At 29.3% G+C, this 20,351-nt stretch overlaps 1 protein-coding gene across 1 annotated transcript in view; it reads right to left on the bottom strand.

The window, feature by feature from the left end:
* The window catches only part of LOC142318250 (protein phosphatase 1 regulatory subunit 42-like), a 32,597-nt gene that overhangs the window by 6,003 nt on the left and 6,243 nt on the right, over positions 1-20,351 (bottom strand). The window contains exons 3-6 of the mRNA XM_075354815.1: positions 15,655-15,793; positions 10,701-10,935; positions 5,388-5,519; positions 1,140-1,253 (exon numbers count right to left, since the gene is read on the bottom strand). Of these exons, the coding sequence (XP_075210930.1) occupies positions 1,140-1,253; positions 5,388-5,519; positions 10,701-10,935; positions 15,655-15,793 (620 nt within the window). The remainder of the gene's footprint in view (positions 1-1,139; positions 1,254-5,387; positions 5,520-10,700; positions 10,936-15,654; positions 15,794-20,351) is intronic.

Genomic DNA, 20,351 nt, shown 5'->3' with positions numbered 1-20,351 from the left:
GTAATTTGTTGCCTTGAAATTGCACACCAAATGTATATTCTTTATGGGTGTAGGGGAGATCCAAAGAATACGTGTGGGTTTTCAGTACCCCAGGTCCTGTAGTTCTGACTACTGACATACCCACCGAGATGAAATCACACTTCATCTGTAAAAAACATTTGATCTAAAATGCCAATGTGCCTCTAATGAAGTTGTTGAACCACTGATAATAGTGAAACCTTTTAGCATCATCATTAGTTAACTCATGGAAAACCTGCATTCCATATGGAGAACATTTCAGCCATCTCTTCACTGCACTGGACTGAACCTAGTGAAATATTCTTTATCTGGATTAGTCTTCACAAAGATTTAAGAGGAGATCCTGTAACTGCCGCATTAATGACCTGTGTCAGGCATGTTTCTGGTTTACCACTGAACCTGTTTCACAAAATTTTTTAACTAACACTTTTCACTGGTGCTTCCTTTTCATATTTCTCCCTGAACATTATCAACAATACAACATGAGATTTCATCTGTAAATAAGTTTCCTTCACGAATACACATTCTTCAACAGTTAATCACATTTTAACAAACGCTACATGATTGCGCAACCTTGTTCAAAAGCCAGTGCTCAAAACAGTCTGGCAATATTCAAATCTGCAGGCAATAAACAGTTCTCCCCACTCCAGCTCCAGTTGGGCCAACATCTTCCACTTTTTTTACCCATCTCACACCAATATGCATTTAGTATAATTAATGGGGCCTCTTTCAAGTTGAACACTGTTTATGCATAACTATCTATTACATATAAAGAAATTTATAAAATAGTTCATTTTATTGTCTTTGGTAAAGAAGATCCTTTATTAGTTTATTTAAAAATAAATGCAATTATAAAAATATACTAGAGCACAATTTAAATATTATTGAAGAATACATGAAATACTTTTTTTCTGCAAACACTCTAAACAATCGTGAATAGAAAAAACAAAAATCATGATTTATGAATTTTCAGTTTTTTTAGCACTGCAATGCTTGTGTTGCAGTGCATCATTGATCAAACTATATACACTTTCTTAATTAAAAATTAATACTTTAATCGCAAATTTCAAAAATCTTTAGTCTATATTAATGAATGTATTACAAAAATAAAACCGACTTACCCTTTATTATTGGTATCTTTGGAAGAGAAAAATTTTTATTAACTGGAGCTGTCTCTTTAAGGATACTTCTTGAAACCGAGTTACGGATACCAAGAGGTAAATGTTCTGCTAAACCTAAAACAAAATTTTTAATTATATTAATACAATATTGAAAAACTCAATTTTAAATGGTTTACTCGGGTAAAGCCATTACATTAGAACCAACCAGTCTTGCAATTACAAAATTGTTATCATGATTTATGATAGAGATGATTAAGCTAACTACTGTAGTAATTGCTACATATCCCTGCAGTCATTTCAGCATATCATATATCTCAATTTTGCTTTTCCAATTTACTTTACTTCATGAAGGCATACAGATATCTCTATTAAGCTTCATATATATAATCCATTGACGCTTGTCTTATTTGCTCCACTGTTGACATTGTCTTCTAGTTCTAAGGCATTACAAAAATGCTCTTTGAGACCACTTATTTTTTTATTACTTCCCTTATATGTTAACATTATACCAGTAGGTATTTATTTTTCAAATATGGTATCCAGAGTTCATGCTTATTGAGTAACATATCTTACAAATCTAATTTGAAGACTTAATCAATTCAGTGTTGCAAATCCTTCCTTCCTAAAACCTTACCTTGCTTTTAACGCTTATTTGACAGTTCTCTATTTCATATTCATATTTACCTACAGGTACCAATGTAGCCTGACTATCTTAACTTTTATGTGTCTCACTGTAAACTTCTGAACCAAAATAAGGAATTCTTCCTCCGAACAAACTGCTCAGCTCTATCTTAAATTACTTCTGAAACCTTTCTCACATTTGTCCTCTGTAAAGATTCACAATACCTATACTATCTCACTTATTGACCTGATCATCCCACACAGGAAATTTATGGGCACTTCATCCATACCAAGGTTCTCAATTTCTCTGCATTCATATTTTACCCCCATTTTCCAGAAATCTTTTAAGTTTTCATGCCATACACAAAAAACCTTACATTTTCTCTTACTTTTCCATAACATAAAAATTTGATTTTTAAATTATTAAGATTTTAATAAAGAAGTTATTCTCTTGAAAGCTTCAGTTCACCGCCTTCTTTCTCATAAAAGTTTTTGAAAAAATTATTTGTAATAATACACAGATAATGCATATTAAATATATACAATTTCTGTATGTGAAGTTATACAAGAGGCTGGCTGACTACTTACACATTACAAAAATAAGAAATATTAGAGTATTTTGAGACTCTTTTTTTTTTCTTTTTTGTTATTGAAGAAAACAGTTATTCTACAACATATCATGACTATATAAAAGTTGGATTTAGCAGGAAATGCTTGATAAACACAGTGACACAAAAAAACGAAAACTTGAAAAATTCAACAAAAAAGTTTATTCACAGAAACCTAACCATTACAATTAAAAAAATATAATATTTATAAAAATATGAAACATCAAATTATCAAAATACCTAATATCAGTTTCTGAAAATTATGTCAGGTAGATGGCATCCTCCTCTACATGTACACTCTGCTAATCTGTCATTGAGGTTCTTGCTGCAACATCTTAGGTGGGATGCCATGAATTTATTTTGAATTGCTTGTTTCAATCCACCCACTGTCTTTGGCTGGCTCGAATAGACTACACTCTTAAGCTATCCCCCCAAGAAAAAAATCACAAACTAACAAATTTGGTCATCTTGAGGGCCAGGTAATATCACTGTATCTTGAGATGACACAGTTACCAAATAATTCTTGCACAGTTGCCATTGACCCCATGTGACAAATCTGCACAACCTACCTTGTTTTTTTTTGCTGCTGTGTAAAGGTGTACATAAACTTCATTGGGGATGCTACCTGCCCAGTAACAATAGTCATGCTTGTTCACATAACCTGCAAGATGGAAATGTGCTTCATCTGACATCTACAGCTTGTCTAAAAATTAATTGTCCTTGTTAATGTTTGCTATAATTTTTTGACAGGAATCAATGGGGAATTGGTGATCTTTCTTCAGTTCTTGCACAATTTGCAAATTGTAAGGATGACATTTTAAGTCGAAATGGAGAATTTGGCCAACACTCTCTTGGGACAACTCAAACATAGCTGCTTGTTTACAAATTGAATGCTATGGGCTCTGTACGACTAAAACACGTGCAGCTTCAATATTGTGTGGAGTAAGAGCACTTCTTGGTTGTCCTGTCGGTTTCTTTTTCGGAGCCGATCCAGTCTATACAAAGTTTTTAATGTATGTTTTTATCATGTGTTTTGATGAAACATGCCCTAAACTGTAATTGGCTTTGTAAAAACATCTTTATGGCAAAAGCACAGTGTTGACCATTCCACTGTTCCATGATAACTGAGTGACAAGGTTGCTTCTGCATAAAGTAGTGCTGCTATTTGCACGGGCTGACACTATGACATTTCTAAAGTTCCCTTTTTTTGTGTCGCCTTGTATTTTTCAAATCTTCACAGAAGTCTATTAAATTCCCTTCTTCTTACTATAATTACAGTTTTATTTTCATATTATTAAGACTTGATTTGCCACACTTATAATATTGTGATTTATATGAACTAACTAAAACTGCCAAGCCCATAATCTTAGGTAACGATGTTTTATAACTTTTTTTAATAAACTGTATATACAATTCGAATGCTACTGATACATGAAATCAGGAAGAATATTGTGTGTACTTTTAATTGTAAGTACACCACCTTTCTATGTTAAGTACAGGAGTTGAAAATATACTAAAAATGGAGGACATATTTTTTATACATAAATTAAAATTAAATTAGATATCTACAGGTGGATGGGAAGTCCCTTTACATTGGTTATGAAATTTTTAGGATAGATGCAGCTTACCTTCTGTGGATCTAAAATATCTGTGTGGATTCCACCATGTTTAAAGCATAGCTGTATGCACCTCCATATCTGGCTGTTCATCTGCAACAACATACCAAGGTCTTGCTGAAACATAATTATATCAGCAATACCTTTTGCCATTAATTCTGGAAGCATCCACTCGTCATTCATTCTCAGATAACTGTGCTCTCAGAAAAATAAGGACCAAAGAATGTTCAGCTATCATCCCAACCCAAATCATAACATGAGGCAGAAGGGGATTTCCTCAAAAAAGTGAGGATTGTCTTTCGCCCAGAAAAAAATATTTCGGTTATCAGAGCTTTGATAAATTGCACACTCGTCTGAAAACATGATTTTTTTATTGTTTGCTCTCGGAAAGCATTCAAGCAATAACTGATATGCATAAACACGTTGATCAAGGTCATTGTCACTCAACTCATTAATTGTGGCTGGACAAAAACATTTAACTTTCAAGTCTTTCTGTACATGGTCTCACATTGTAGGTTTTGGAATGCCTAACTCTGCAGAATGTTTGTGCAATGATTTCATTGGAGATCATTGAATCGATGCCCCTACAGCACCACTGTCTCAGCGTCCTACTGCATGGCACATCAAGAACACTTCCCATTGCAAAAGCCTTTTTCCATGTCAGTAACATTTGCTGTGGTGGTGACAATTTCCCAAAATGCACAAAGAAGACATTCATACTGTTCTCCAAAGTTTTACCATTGTTTAGTGTACACACAAGCTAAAAAAAGCTCTTTGATAGTGAACGCATTCATATCCGCTATCTTTCCACACTACTACAAATAAGGCCATCCCACCATGAATGAACACAATGGACAATCCCCAACATGGCTTATCCTACCCACTTTTCTAACAGCAATGAGCAATATCAGTGGTGAGAATTGGCAGCAGTAGAGCCTGAATAAGATGGATTACAGTGTAAAGAGACTTCCTGACCGTTCCACAGAAGCAGTTAGCAATGATAAAGTCTTATTGCACATTTTAAGATTACTTTGTGTTAATTTTTACAATAATTCATAAGTGTTCTAACACATTCTGTACATTCATATGTATTTATCTTAGTTACGAAAACTATCTTGATGTGTCTTTAAATAACTTTGAATTTCTATTCATGACAATGGTTTACTTAATTTTCACTATGATTGTATATAATATTATGAATGATACAAACATTATTATAAAAAAAGTACCAGAACTTAATTTTAGATTTATTCATGGACTATGCCAGTTTGTGTTCATATCTAGCACATACATTCACTAGAAACAAGTTCTGCTACTGTAGGTTTTTTAACACTGATGTAATAGAAAAAATTTAAACACAATCATAGTTGGAGTCCAATTATACAATTTTAAGGCTGTCTTACTTGAAAAATCAGGAGTAAAATTAAACTGTGAAGAATGCTTAAGTTCAGTTTTTCTTTTTTCTAGTTTTGCCATTTCAAATTGTTGCAGAAAAGAACGTGTCTCATCTTTAATTATCCTGCCATCTAATGCATCTATAAAAAAAAGAATAAACGTAAGCTACACCATTTTTTATGTATTGTACTTGGTTACTTTATTTTTTATACTGTATTTTTCCAAAAGCACTTTATTATAGGATTTATACTCCTATAGTAAACTTTATTCTTTTTACGGGGAAGGAGTAATATGCTTTCTAACCGAAGCAGAGAAGAATGGGTGTTAATTGGAGCCTAATATTATACCTCTAACTAATTTTTATATTATCCCAGATTTATAGGAGATAATTAGATTTTAGATTTCTATTGGAAAACAGTACTTTCAATGTGAGATAAAAGAAGTGAAATCCTCTCACATCTGTTTGCTTCTCACAGTGTGATAAGCTCATTTGTGTAGCAGTTTAGTGGTATTACAGATCACACATTATTATGATTTGAATAATTACAGATTTATTTTTTCAAGAGTGGTGGAACTGGTAGTTCATTTTAATTTTTTAACTTAAATAAGTGTCAAAAAAAGATTTTAGGTGACTGGATACAAGGTACAAGTTGCTCAGAAATAGATGTAACCAACTCAGATTGACCATCTTATGCCTGGCTACAAGTAAGTAATTTTGCCTGTTGCCTTTTTCACTGAACTGAACATTATGTTGCATATTGACACGCAAATTCCTCCAACATACTGGAGATGTTCAACTTAACACATGAAAACTTCAGTCTGTTCACCACCTGGCAGTGTATTGAATGTGATATCTCTCAAACAAAGCAGCTCTGATTGGTGCTTCTTATATATATATATATATATATAGACTTACCATATTTTTTTGGGTCCAACCCAGGACATATTTTTAAAATTAATAGTTTACTGAAACATTAAAATTTATTTATTCAGTTGTATTTTTCACTAGACATGACGTTTCTCAGAAATGGTTTTGTTTGTTTTAATTACATCATAAAATTCACAAGAAAGTTCTGAATTAATTTTAACATTTAGCAGATGTTTAACAATAGATACTGAAAGTCTACTCCTTTCTGTAGACCAAATATTCCCCGTAATTGAAAAAAATTTCTCACTGCAGCAGATGTCCCAGGCAAAGACATTGCAAACTCAACCATTTTAGAAATATTGCAACATGAAATATCAGTCATTTGAAACACCTTAAAAATTGCTTTCCATCTCTCATCAATAGTATCTGGTACTTTTTCAGAACTTGAACCACAACCTACCCTTTGGTTTTGAATTATTGGTTCAACAATGCACGTTCATCAATATTTATGGAATCTTTTATAATTTCATTAACAACTTGTACACTCTTCTAAATCAGACCAGGCAATTTCAGTTCATACATTTATCCACTGAAACTTACTAACTTTATAAAAAACTGGTTCTCCACTACTCTAAGTATTTGATACTATGATTATAAAAATTGTCTGTGCTTGAGAAGAATTTTTGTTCCTGAACATCATTATTTTCTTTTAGAGTGCATAGTAATTCTTTGGCAGAAGATAGTATAAATTTGTGGGATTTTCTTTCCCAAAGGTGACAAATTAATTCAGAATATGTCTGAAATGCTTCTGTTGCTGTAATAGAATTAGTCTCCAATTTCAGAACTACATTATTAAATTATAAAAATAAAATTATTAATTAATTTATAAAATAAATAATTTCATAAATTATAAAAATAAATTTATATTAATATAAAAATTTTAAAAATAGTTCACTTTCTAGATTTTCAAAAAAATCAAATAATAATTTTGGGCATTTGTCATAAGATAAGAAGTATAATTTTAGACCATAAAAAATGGAAAGAATTCTTTATATTGCAGGTAACAAACTAAGGAACCTTGTGCTACTATGAGATAATACTTTTTTGTAATCTGTTTCCACAAATTCATAGAAATCTAAGTTTCATTACTCTTACACTATGTATGTGAAAATGTTTATACAATTTTCTAACAATAACTTCTATGTCCATGGGTAGAGAATCACATGCTGTTTGTACTGAATTGTGTACAATGTGGGCTGAACAACCAATTCCTAAAATAGATCTATCTAAATCACTTAACTTTTCTGAACTCATTTTCATTCCCCTTTCTCTTCACACCACCAAAAATACTGTTTGTTATCAGCAGTATAACAAACCAACTTTTCTTCAAGTTTGTATTTTTTCACACACTGAAAAAGATATTAGTCAAAATTTGAGCAGTTTCACCTGACACTTCATAAAAATTTAAAAGTTTAACATGAATCCCCTCCTCCAGACTGATATATTTTACAACATTCAGAACAAGTTTTACTTCACTTCTGTTTGAGCTCCATCATTACTGTTACATATTAACGTTTTCCAAAGAACGCAACATATTATCAAATATAAATGGTGAAAAAACGTTAACAATAATTACCTCGGTTTTGGTTCTAGCAGATGAAAATTTTGGGTCATATAACTTTTTAACCAGTTTAGATGTGTAGCCTGATGTTTTGAAACTGAGTTGTATCTACTAGTGTGGTATGAAAATGTAGCTTCTCTAGCAGCAAACTCTAGATCACTGTTAGTATTATTCCCATCTTTGGCTTTAAAAAAATCTCTTATGTTTGCTGAAGCAGTAGCATTAACAGCACTACTATGTTTAGCTGTTTTCACGTGGTCTTCAATATCACCCTTTCCTTTATGTGCAACAGAAAACTCTCCAGTAAATAGTGTGCAATAAAAATGTTCATTGTTATTAATGTCATTACAAATTCAAAAATTTGTATTCCTGTTGCAGGTTATCATTAAACACACATTTTCTTTTGCCCATTGCTAAATGATGAGACAAAAAATTAATAGAGATAAAATGATCAAAAATGTGTTGAAGAGTTATTTCACACATGAAAACAATATACACACATTGACCCTGTTGTGTTGCCAAATGACTAAGTAAAAAGTTGTGGTGAGCCACGCCTCCTTCAAAATTAACATTCAGTGCTTGCTCCAAGGTGGCTGAGAGATGCACGGCCATAAGAGAATGATTAAAAATGTGATGTCGAACATATTGGTCTAAAATTTTAAAAAATCCTCATCGGTCAGAAAATTCTCAAACCCCAGACGTTTTTGCAACCTCAGACAGCACTAAAAAACTAGGACTGTTCAGGACTAATCCCGGACGTATGGTAAGCCTATTCTGATATCGCAAGGCTTTACACATGCCTCAATCAGAAGAAGTTCAAGGACAGATAGTATAAACCAACATTTTAATGTTACCCTTCTGTTAAGAAACAATGCATTACCTCTATTCAGTAGGGAATAATAGCTGCATCTTATTTAGTAGGATGTCATCTAATTTACTACTTACATTGACTCACGTTATTATTTTCTACACTTTTGTACAATAAATTCATTTAAATATTGATTTAAACTTGCTTCATATTGTTTATTAATGAACAATGAGGGTCTAGTATTGAATATAAACTGTAAAGTAAAAATTTACATAATTGTTGGAAGATGGAAAAAATAAAATGTATAAACACATTTATTCAGTCTGCAGTATTTTTTTTTTTAATTGTGAAGGATGCAGAAGTAAACTGAAAAGTAGTACCTTCTTCACTGTATTAATTAAAAGCAGAGTTGCATTGCTGGTTAAAATCTACTCAAAGTAAGACCAGTCAGATGTCACTGCCTCTTATTATAACCTTGTACAGATATAATGTGTGTTACCTGCAATTATTTTTTCAACTATTTTTGGAGATGAGCATTACCATTATTAGTATTTTTGAATTACATTTTTCTTGAAGATCATAATAAATTTTTATTTCAAAGGGTCAGTCTATTTAGCAATTATTAGGTTGATTATTTTATAGGTAAAAATGGATTTTCCCCTTTTGCAGTGCTTGTTGGTAGGTATATTATTAGGAATAAAATAATTATTAACACAGTACTAATTTATACCAAAATAATTAAAACAAGATAAAATGTTGTTTTAGAAGTAAAGTATTTTAAAAATCTAATTGAACAAAACGGTATCCTCCCTACTTACAAGTTATATTATAAAAAATTTATTAAACCAAAAATTGTTTCAATTTACAGATAATATGAAATATATTATGTTTCAATTTACAATACAGATCAATTCTTACATGTAAAACAATTTCATTTCACACAAAAATATTACTTTGCTGAAAAGTTTTTAATAATAAATATAATAATATATTAAATTTGATATAATATAAGCATACACATATTTATTATAATATAAACATATATATTTGATAGGATATAAAACGTATACATATTTGCTATAATTCTAAACAAACATCATCCAAGAAAAAGAATAAATTATATTTTATAAAATTATTCAATGAAATGTTCTCTGTATACAAATACAGTGTAACCCTGCTATAACACAGTTATTGAAGGACTTACGTGACGACACCCACGTTATAGGCTAACCACATTATTTTGAGAAGTAAATTTTAAATCATGAAGGGGATCAATTTAAAAAATAGGCAAAAAATCAAGCAGTAATGCCTTAATAGAAGGAGCCAATACAGAATAAGGTGTACTTACAAAGAAACAAGTATAAATGACTAACGTTTCTTCATCCTATTTTATTTTTTGGGGGAAAGGTTATATCCATATCTGCGGTATATCGAGCCTTGTTACAGCAGGGCTGTACTGTTTGTGAAAGTTTAAAAATTAAATCACAGAGGAATGTTTACATGATAAAATATCTTGTAAAAACATAATAAAAGATGAAAGATAGTTTTTTAGTATTTTGGTTAACCTGTTTAGGTCAGAAATATAAATTACTGAATATTTGTACTAACTATTATCAATCCTTTACAAGCACATGATAAATCTTTCAAAATTTTTGGTTTATACCTGGAAGCATTGAGAACAAGCTTAGACGCATCTTAATTTATCAAATTGCTTCTCATAATCTACCATATACAAAGTATGCACTTTTTGTTGCACAAGCCAAAATGGAAAAGGTCAAATAAAAAGAACTGATGGAGTACTATTTTTCATATTAGCTATCATATTTGAGACTTGAACACCATTCTTTGATTGCTTGGTGATTATGATGACTTGAGATTACAAATTTCCTCTAATAAGTAATAATTGAATATTAACTCTTTTTTTTAAATGTAAATTTTATACAGAAAAGTTTTTAGTAAACTACAATATACATCGAATTTTTATTTTGAACATGCATTAACAAAATAAATTTTATTGAACTTACTTAACTTATGAGTAAGTAAAGTTATTTTTTCCGCATACTTCCCAATTCTTGTCAGAGGGTTTCCTTCAACTAAAAGTGTTTTCAGTTCTCGCCAGTGTGCAAGTACTTTGCAGGTTGGTAGTAAATCAGATATGTTGTTATTAGTTGCATCTAACTCTTCTAATGCAATTAATTCGTATATATCGTCAAGTGATGTAATTTGATTACTTGAAATATCAAGTACCTTTAATGTTTTCTAATAACAAAAATTACAAAGAATAAATAAATAAAATGTTTATTCCAATGAAAATGTGTGTATCCAAACCCATCAAAATGCAATTACCAGACATGATTTAATAATAACATTTGAAATTACATCAGCTCTAATTATTATTAAAAAAAAAATGGATTTAAATGTCTTTGTTATTGATGTTGCTGAGTTAATTGATCCAATTAACAGTAATTTCTTAGGAAAGGTTAGCTCAAAACGTAACATAATAGCTGTCCAATAGTACGTGACAATTGGCTTATTGTAAGACAATATATTTAAAAAAATTTGAGTAAAACAGAATTAAAGGATGCTTTAGAAAAATAGTCCACAGTTACTGAAGTTTATTGTAGGACAAAGTGTTAAAAAGTTTAGACTGGACATTAGTGTTGTAGACAGAGAAAACCATGAAGGTACAGAAATCTTTTGAGATTGGATCGATTTACCCAGCCGATTATAAAATAAAAGAATCACCAAAACTGTTTGTAATAATAAAGCATTGTATTTTTATCTTTATCTAATAAGGGATGAAGAATTTTTAAAAAAAGAAGTCAGGTATGTGAGGAGATGGGATGTGGAATTAATTGGTTTAGAAAAAAATGTTCAAATCAATTACAGTTGTATAACAGTGAGATTGGAGGTAAGTTCTGCTCTCTATCTTATCAGTTAGCTTAGAGAGTTTAAATAAACAGACTGTGTGTACAAGTGTTCAGGCAGCCAATTCACAAGCATCTCCTATAAATAAATAATAATGTGTATAAAAGAAACTACATGACATTAATATTCAGCAACCACACACTATTACATTTTACAAAAATTGTATACAATATATTTTAAATTTAAATAAATTAAAACATTTTATTTCAGTTTTTTAAGTTATGAAATTTCAATTGTCCACAAACCATAAAAGTTCACTAATATCTAACATTAAATTTCTATGGTAATAAACAAATAATAAACTCAATTCAGTTTTCGTCATATGATTGCTATATATATTGCTGTCAATATTAAGAGATACAACAGGAGGCTCAATTTTGTTTTCTATTATATTACCCAATTCTCAATAATTTGGTTCAATAGAATCTATTACATGCTTTAATACAGTTTTTCCATTCCTGCTGGCCTGTTTTATCAATCGCTTTTAAGCAAATTTAAATAAATTTTTAACAACAGATATTTTAAAAGCAGTATTTTCTGACACTACATAACTTTTGATTTGTTCCCAAATTAACTCAATTTAATTGTGTAAAGAATGATAGGGAGATAATCAAAGCACAGTTTTGCCACTGGATCTTGCTAAATCATCAATTTTACACACATTAAAAAATTACTTTTAATACATGAAACCCTTTCCAACAATGAAGATAATTTGAAGATAATGAACTTAAGGTCCAATTGGACCTTAAGTTCATTATCTTCAAAAATCACTTTTGAACTTTTGATATTTTTCTTCCAAGACACAGTTGGAATTCTTTCCTTTTTACATGAACAATAAGGGGTGTTGTCCAAGAAATAAGTGAATTATCTTCCATAGGAGGTAACATATTGCTAAACCATTCTCAAATAAAATTTGTGTACTTTTTATGAATCGTGTTTTATAGAGCTTTTTCTTCAATTGACCTGCAGGATTTTGTGTTTTAGGAAACTATAATTCATTGGTAGATTCATACTCATGAATCACTCTGTACACTGAAGCAGCACAACTTCCTCGTATGTTATTAATTTATTAACGACATCTGAAATCAATGCCATTGGATTGCTCTGTAACTCACTTTTGTAAACTTTAAAATTGTGTTTTCTGTAAAACTTAAAGAGCTTTTTTTGGAATGGATATCAAAAAATGGATATCAAAATGGATATCATGTCGTGCAGACCCAAATCTAGGAATACACTACTTTCATTCTAGTAAACTTAAAAAAATTGCATTATATTAATTTTAAATTACAGAGTAAATACATAAGTAACATAAACACAAAAATTGAATTCAAGAACAAAAGAGTGGTCATATGAAAAGATGCAGAACTGAGAAGACAAAACATTATATAAAATTTTGATTACACTGACCACTATATGAAAAATTAATTATACAGTGACTAATATATGAGTAATGATTATAGTGTTGTATATAGACAGTGCTGCATTGTGAATTGGTACTGATACAAAGGATGTGACTCAGCAGAATCATGATGAACTCCCTAACACAAACGCAATGTTTGTTTATTCTTCACTCTGTAAGCTAACTGAATACAGTACATTTAATGGAATTATTTGTCTGATATGAATATTGCAAAAGTAAAAGTTGGAGAAATTTTATTGTCAGATACTTTTACTCCTCCAGATCAGGAGGAAATTTTGATGAATAAAATGCTGAGAAAAGGATGCAGGTTGTGACTTGCATTGTTTAAAATATTGTCCTTAAAAAATAGTAATGTAGACAGTATGGAAGTATATAAATAGTAATTAATGACAATCAACTTTGCATTTCTTTGCAAACAATCATGATGTTCTGGCTGAAGGTAAGAGATGATTTCAGCTACATGTTTTGGAAATTAAATGAAGCATATTGTTCATCTGGTCTCAAAATAACTAAGAAAGAAAATGATTACTTGGCTGTTGGAGACACATATGTTGAGACTACCTATGATTGAAGATAGGAAATTAATAGGGATTTACAGGACAAAGTGTATTGAAGTTATATTTACTTGGAATCATGAGGAAATAAATACTAGGGTGAATAAAGGTGGAATGGTTATTAAGGTCCTGAATGTGTTTGATGAAATTGGAAAATCACAAAGAAGAAGATTAGAAAAGAGTAATGCTTTAAGGATCTGAGGTGGGGAATACAAGTGCAAAGAATATATTGAGACTATTAGGTAATGAAATGGACTTTTAGGAGAGGAGCTCATAAAGGACTAAATTGGAATGCATATAATAATGATGTGAAACAACGAGAAATCGGGAGAAGCTGCAATAAAGTAGATACTAGGTAAAAGTTGGCACTACAGTATTAGCATAAGTTGGTTGGTTCAAAAAAGTGAGGTGAATGGAAAATGAAAATGGCTCTATAGTATTTTAAAATTGGTCCTAGCACAAAGAAAATGCCGAGGTTAACCTAAGCACACCATGTATTCTAGAAATTTAGAATTAGATGTGAAATGGAGTCTGGGTAAAGAGGATCAGCAGCAACCGCAGAAATCTACTAAAATACTGAAAGTAAAATTAAGTAAAAATATACCAGTTTGAGTTAAGAAAAAACTTTTCCTCAATAATATTTTTTTTCAAGTTATTATTCGTCTTCATAATTCTTCATTCTTCCTTTTTTTAAAAACAGATTCACAAATTATTTCATAATACATTTATTTGATTACTGAAGGAATAAAATTAAATAATTTCTTTGAATAATATTATTGAATAGTATAAGGTCATACATATTTCAAGGTGCAGCCTTGGTATTTATATAAAAGATAAATTATGTATCAGTTTGAATGCTGGTTAAACTTTCAATTAATGCTAACTTCAGCATTTTAAAAACTTAGGAAACCTAAAATGTGTAGAAAATTATGATATATGTATGCTTTATTCCATGTAGGGTTCTGTGTTCCTGGGGCTGTCAAGTGCTTAAATACAGTTCTGTATGCAACAACATCTGGGATTACTCTGCACACAAAGAAAAAAAAAAGGTTCTGTTTTAGATGGCAACCTACTTTCTCTTTCACATCTCCAATTTTTCCTTATTCATGATCCCTATTTCCCTATTATTGGTTTGGTGGGTGCAGGTCTGACTGCACTAGGTTCTCCATGCTGAAAATGCTAAGACCTAAACAGCCAATGCATACTTGATATCTGGTTAGGAGCTACATGTGAAGAACTGAATTCAGAACTGTCTTTTGTATGGTAGCTGCATTTAAAGTTTAAAGATACAACTTGATTGCCATTATTTAATGTAAATAATCAACGTTGTTTACCGTAAATGTAAATTCCTTATTCACTAAAGAAAGAAGGTATTTAGATAAATCTATTGACATGGTAATAATAAAAAACTTAAAACAAATAATCTGAAGTAATCTGTGTACATTTCTGAACTTTCATTTGTGAATTATCTCTCAATAACTGGATGTAAAGTAATTTTAAACCAAACATGAAATAATGTGTTTTTCAACCCCATTATTTTGTCTTTTACCCCAGATTCTTGAAAATTACTTAAAATTCAGTTCCGGGACCTATTCTTTTTCAATTTTTCAGTTCAGATTTCATATAAAACCAACAAATTTATACCTTAATTTGGATCCCAAGAATTACAGTCTGGCTTAATTTTACAAAAAAAAATGTTATGTATAAAAAACAGAAAATAAATTTTTCATAACTTTAAAATTTTATACATAAAATTTTTTTTATAAAAAATGTTCCTAGAAGCGTTGAATACATTATTATATTTTATACAATAAATATACTATTACATAATTTGAAAACAAATAATTAAGTATTTAAGCTACCTCAAGAAATTAATGCTGCAAAGAAAAAGTAACCTCTCCTATTCTGGTACATGTTCTCAGTTATGAAAATCCTAATCCTTCTACTTGAGGCAATAGGAAGGACCAACAGTCCCTCTTGATTGGTGATCAAGAATATGCATTTGCAGTTCTAAATAAATTCTCTGAGCATGTAGTAAAAATGATATGTTTATGTATATGGTCAAAAATAACTTACAGACAAGGCTTTTACAGTTCTTGGGTCAAAGTACAATGATTCTCCTGGTGGAAGTTTTTGGTTTTCAATGTGCAGTTCTTGTAAATTCTCTAATCTGTCTAATGATTCAACTACAGATATTTTATTGTGCCCCAAATAACTGTAAATAATATTCATATCATAATAAATGTTTGTTACATGGATTAAAAAGATAATAAACATTGCATAAAATATTTTTGTATTAAAAATACTTTGGAAAACAAGCTTAAACTCCATAACCTATTTACAAAAAAAATCTTACGTAAAATCTTAAACTAGATGGCCATTTCGATTATTAATCAGTCACTATCCATAGATCCTACCTAAAAAGAATATATAAACAAATACTTAAAAAAGTAAATAAAACTGAAAAACTACAAGGAAATGTTAAATGACAAATATTACTGACAAAATTTTAGGAAAGGGGATAACATTAAACTGTTAATGTAAACGGTGCCCAACGGTGAAAGTAACTTAAATCACAGGCAAATATCAATTGAAAAGAAATGAAATAATTTTCACTTTTTTAGATGTTACTTATTAATTTGTATTTGTATTAATATAATTACAGGTAATATATATATATATATATAGTTAGCAAATTGCAACCTGGCAGACAGTATACATTTTTTATAAAAACTGCTTTTGTTAATTCTTCACGTTTAGTACTTTCAAAAATCTTTTCTTCGTCAGAGTGGTAGGTAACCTTCTTGATACTATTATAAAATGAATTATTTTGCTGTATTATGATGCTGTTATAATATTATTATTATTATTAAATGATATACGTCTCCTGGGTTTTAATGTTTCTTTTTTCAAATGGAATTAATGATGGTATTTATTTCTTTTGTTTTTTTTAATGTATTTTTTTAAAAGTATTATTATCCGTTTTGGTTAGTTTTAAAGCTAATTTGTTTTAATTCTTGTCAAATTCTGTTTAATTGTGAATATATTTGTATGTTTTGTATTTCATATATATCCATTTATTTTGTGATCAAGTGAGGTTCGATTTTTTGTGAATGTTGTATCAGTGTATAGATTATTTTTAAATTTTAGTAATATCTGTATTTGTTCCATAGCCAAAAAAGATGAATTCACCTATTACTACCATTAATTTATACTGTAAATTTTCATTTATCTTTAAATGAATTTAACATTTTTAAAATTAATTAATTTTCTGATAGGATTAAATATTATTAAAATATATGCAATTTGTCATTTGAAAGGTTTACACCATTTTTTTTTTTCAAAATGCTTTAAAAACATTTTGGATGTAGTAGCTGTTAAGCAAGTGGCATTCCACTAGTAAACTTTACTTTGTAAATAAAATTTATTATTAAAAATAAAATAGTTTTGTTTACCTATGTTTTTGATTGTCCTAATTAAAGTATTAGTTGTTATTACATGTAACTTTTTAATTAATTATATTTACTTTACTGTATTTATTAACTTTATTTTATTTAGTTAATTATATTTACAATATTTCCAATGAATATTTTTGATTAAACACATTAAATATTATTCAAATTTTAAGAAAATATTTTATAGTGTTGTTATTAATTTTTAAATTGTGCAGTTTATAAATCCAATCATATTCATTACGTACATTTTAAGTATACGGTAAATTCATTTCAGTCTAATTAATTTACCTGTTACAGCAATTATAAAATAAGCAGATAATGTTTTGAAATTTATGATTGAGTTATAAACTCAGATTTATAGATTTTTTGGTTAATATAAATTTGCATCGCAATATAATCTATTGTGATGCAATAATTTAAAATGGCTCTGTTCTTATTGCACTTACACATATAACGGCTTTAAAATATATGTTTGTATATTTGCCTTATTTTTTGAAAATCATTCTCATTAATGTAATTCTTTTATTTATATATTCTTCTTTATCAGTAACTGTGGGCATTATATTTGTTTTTTTCTAATTTAATAATGATTCCATTATTATTTACTTTTAATTTTGTTACATTTTGATAAATTGGTTGTAGTTAAATTTCTTATTGTTATATTCTCAAGTATTCTGTTTCATTAATTTGTTTTCTATATTACGAATTGTATGATTTCTTATAATGTTCTTTTTTACTTCCTTGTACGAAGTACAAAACTGAGATTTTTCACAATACTTCCTTTTTCAGATTTCAATGGAAATATCCATTTTGACCACCCCTGAATCCATTTTGACTAGTTTGAGTGTGATAGTCTGTATGTAAGTATGTATCTTGCATAACTCAAAAAATTAGCCATATATGTTGAAATTTTGTATTTAGGACTGTTGTAACATCTAGTAGTGCACCTCCCATTTTGATTGCAATCGACTGGGCTAATAATGTGTTTACAGTCAGACCTCTAAATAAAGTGAGGTTTCAATTTTGAAACATTTGAATTTTGGACTTTTTCTTCAACTGCAGTAATAAGCCCTTGTTGACAGCTTTTCAACAATATATCATAAGTGGTACTTATTTTCATTGGTTCCAGAGTTATAGCCAAATAAGATTTTAATTAATGAAATATTTGTATTTTACAAGGGGAAGGCACATCAGTTCGAATCCAACTTCATATACTTTTTTTAATTTAAATATACTGATTTATTAATAATTATTAACCTCTAATTGTAAAAAAAAATTAACAATAAATAATAATTCAATATAACAATACAAAAAAAATATATGAAAAAAATCAGAAGTTATTATTGTAATAAAATTTTATGTACTTTTCATTTTAATTCAAAAATTTTTACAATCAAAGGTTAATTATTAATAGATCAATATATTAAAATTAAAAAATGTTATGAAGTCTGATTCAAACTGATATGTGCATGGTTACGGATCCAACATGTTCACACTTACACCACATATCTGTTTGAGCAATGTGAAACAAAATTAATACATTAACTAATATAAAATGCTAAGGAAATTTTTAGGGCTATTTTTCTTGAGTATAACTGAATATTGCATATTAGTATTTTGTGATGTAGACATGTAAACAATTATTTATTCACACACACAATATAGTTCAAATCGGTGTCCTGCAGCCTGTGCCTTCCCCTCATTATCTACAGTAACGTGGATCTTAGGTGCCATATACGATTTAACATTTTATAGAAAAAGGTCACTACAGTTATTTTCGGTAATGAAATATATGTGTGAATAGGTGATACTTTGTTTGGTTCTCCTCCATTTATCCTGTATAAATACATAAATTTTTTATTTATATATGCATTTGTTTAGTCTACTTGATAATAAATATTGCTATAAAATTCAGTAACCTCCTCCTGTATCATTTTTTTTTTTCATTTTATTGATGTTTACATCATAATTTAAAAAGCCTAGTGTTAGATAGATATAAGACTTAAATTTATTTAAAGAGTAATAAAAGGACTTTTACTCTGTCCTAATATTTCTGGGAAGATTGTTGAATTAATTATTGTATAAACATTTGATATTAATGAAGACTAATATTTTAGTAATTTTATAACTGTCCACTTTATTAAAGAATTGGAGGATCATATCTCACTTTCAAATGAAATTAAATAAAGTGCAGCAAAAAGTGTGTATATGTAATTTAATAGGTGTACAAAGAAGTCATGTGGTGTCCACATCAGATTTTTTTATTTCATTTATACTTTTCCAACAGAATTCCATACCTATGGTAAAACTTTATAACAAATGATTTTCATTGTTGAATAAAACATTCTATAAGTATTAAAACAAATTAGATATTAAATTCTTATGATCTTTGTCTAAATCAATGTAAATCACAGGTATTTACTGAATATCCTGCTTAAAATAAACTTCTACTTGTATCATTTAATAAATTATTAATTCTCCTACATTAACCGAAAATATTAGTTATTAAACTGTTAATTTTGAAACCTATATTTGTTTGCATTAGAAATATATTAATAAATAAAAAATGTTAAAGTACGTAATAGATTTTTTTTTCATATTCATAATTTCATTTTTTTTTTTTGTCTTCAGTCATTTGACTGGTTTGATGAAGCTCTCCAAGATTCCCTATCTAGTGCTAGTCGTTACCCTCTACATCCTACATCCCTAACAATTTGTTTTACATATTCCAAACATGGCCTGCCTACACAATCTTTTCCTTCTACCTGTCCTTCCAATATTAAAGCGACTATTCCAGGATGCCTTAGTATGTGGCCTATAAGACTGTCTCTTCTTTTAACTATATTTTTCCAAATGCTTCTTTCTTCATCTATTTGTCGCAATACCTCTTCATTTGTCACTTTATCCACCCATCTGATTTTTAACATTCTCCTGTAGCACCACATTTCAAAAGCTTCTAATCTATTCTTCTCAGATACTCCGATTGTCCAAGTTTCACTTCCATATAAAGCGACACTCCAAACATATACTTTCAAAAATCTTTTCCTGACATTTAAATTAATTTTTGATGTAAACAAATTATATTTCTTACTGAAGGCTCATTTCGCTTGTGCTATTCGGCATTTTATATCGCTCCTGCTTCGTCCATCTTTAGTAATTCTACTTCCCAAATAACAAAATTCTTCTACCTCCATAATCTTTTCTCCTCCTATTTTCACATTCAATGGTCCATCTTTGTTATTTCTACTACATTTCATTACTTTTGTTTTGTTCTTGTTTATTTTCATGCGATAGTTCTAGCGTAGGACTTCATCTATG

The sequence above is a fragment of the Lycorma delicatula genome, chromosome 1 (genome assembly GCF_047948215.1).
Source record: "Lycorma delicatula isolate Av1 chromosome 1, ASM4794821v1, whole genome shotgun sequence".
Lineage (NCBI taxonomy): Eukaryota > Metazoa > Arthropoda > Insecta > Hemiptera > Fulgoridae > Lycorma > Lycorma delicatula.
Note: the sequence above shows the minus strand (reverse complement) of the source record. Positions and strands in the feature narration are given on the sequence as shown.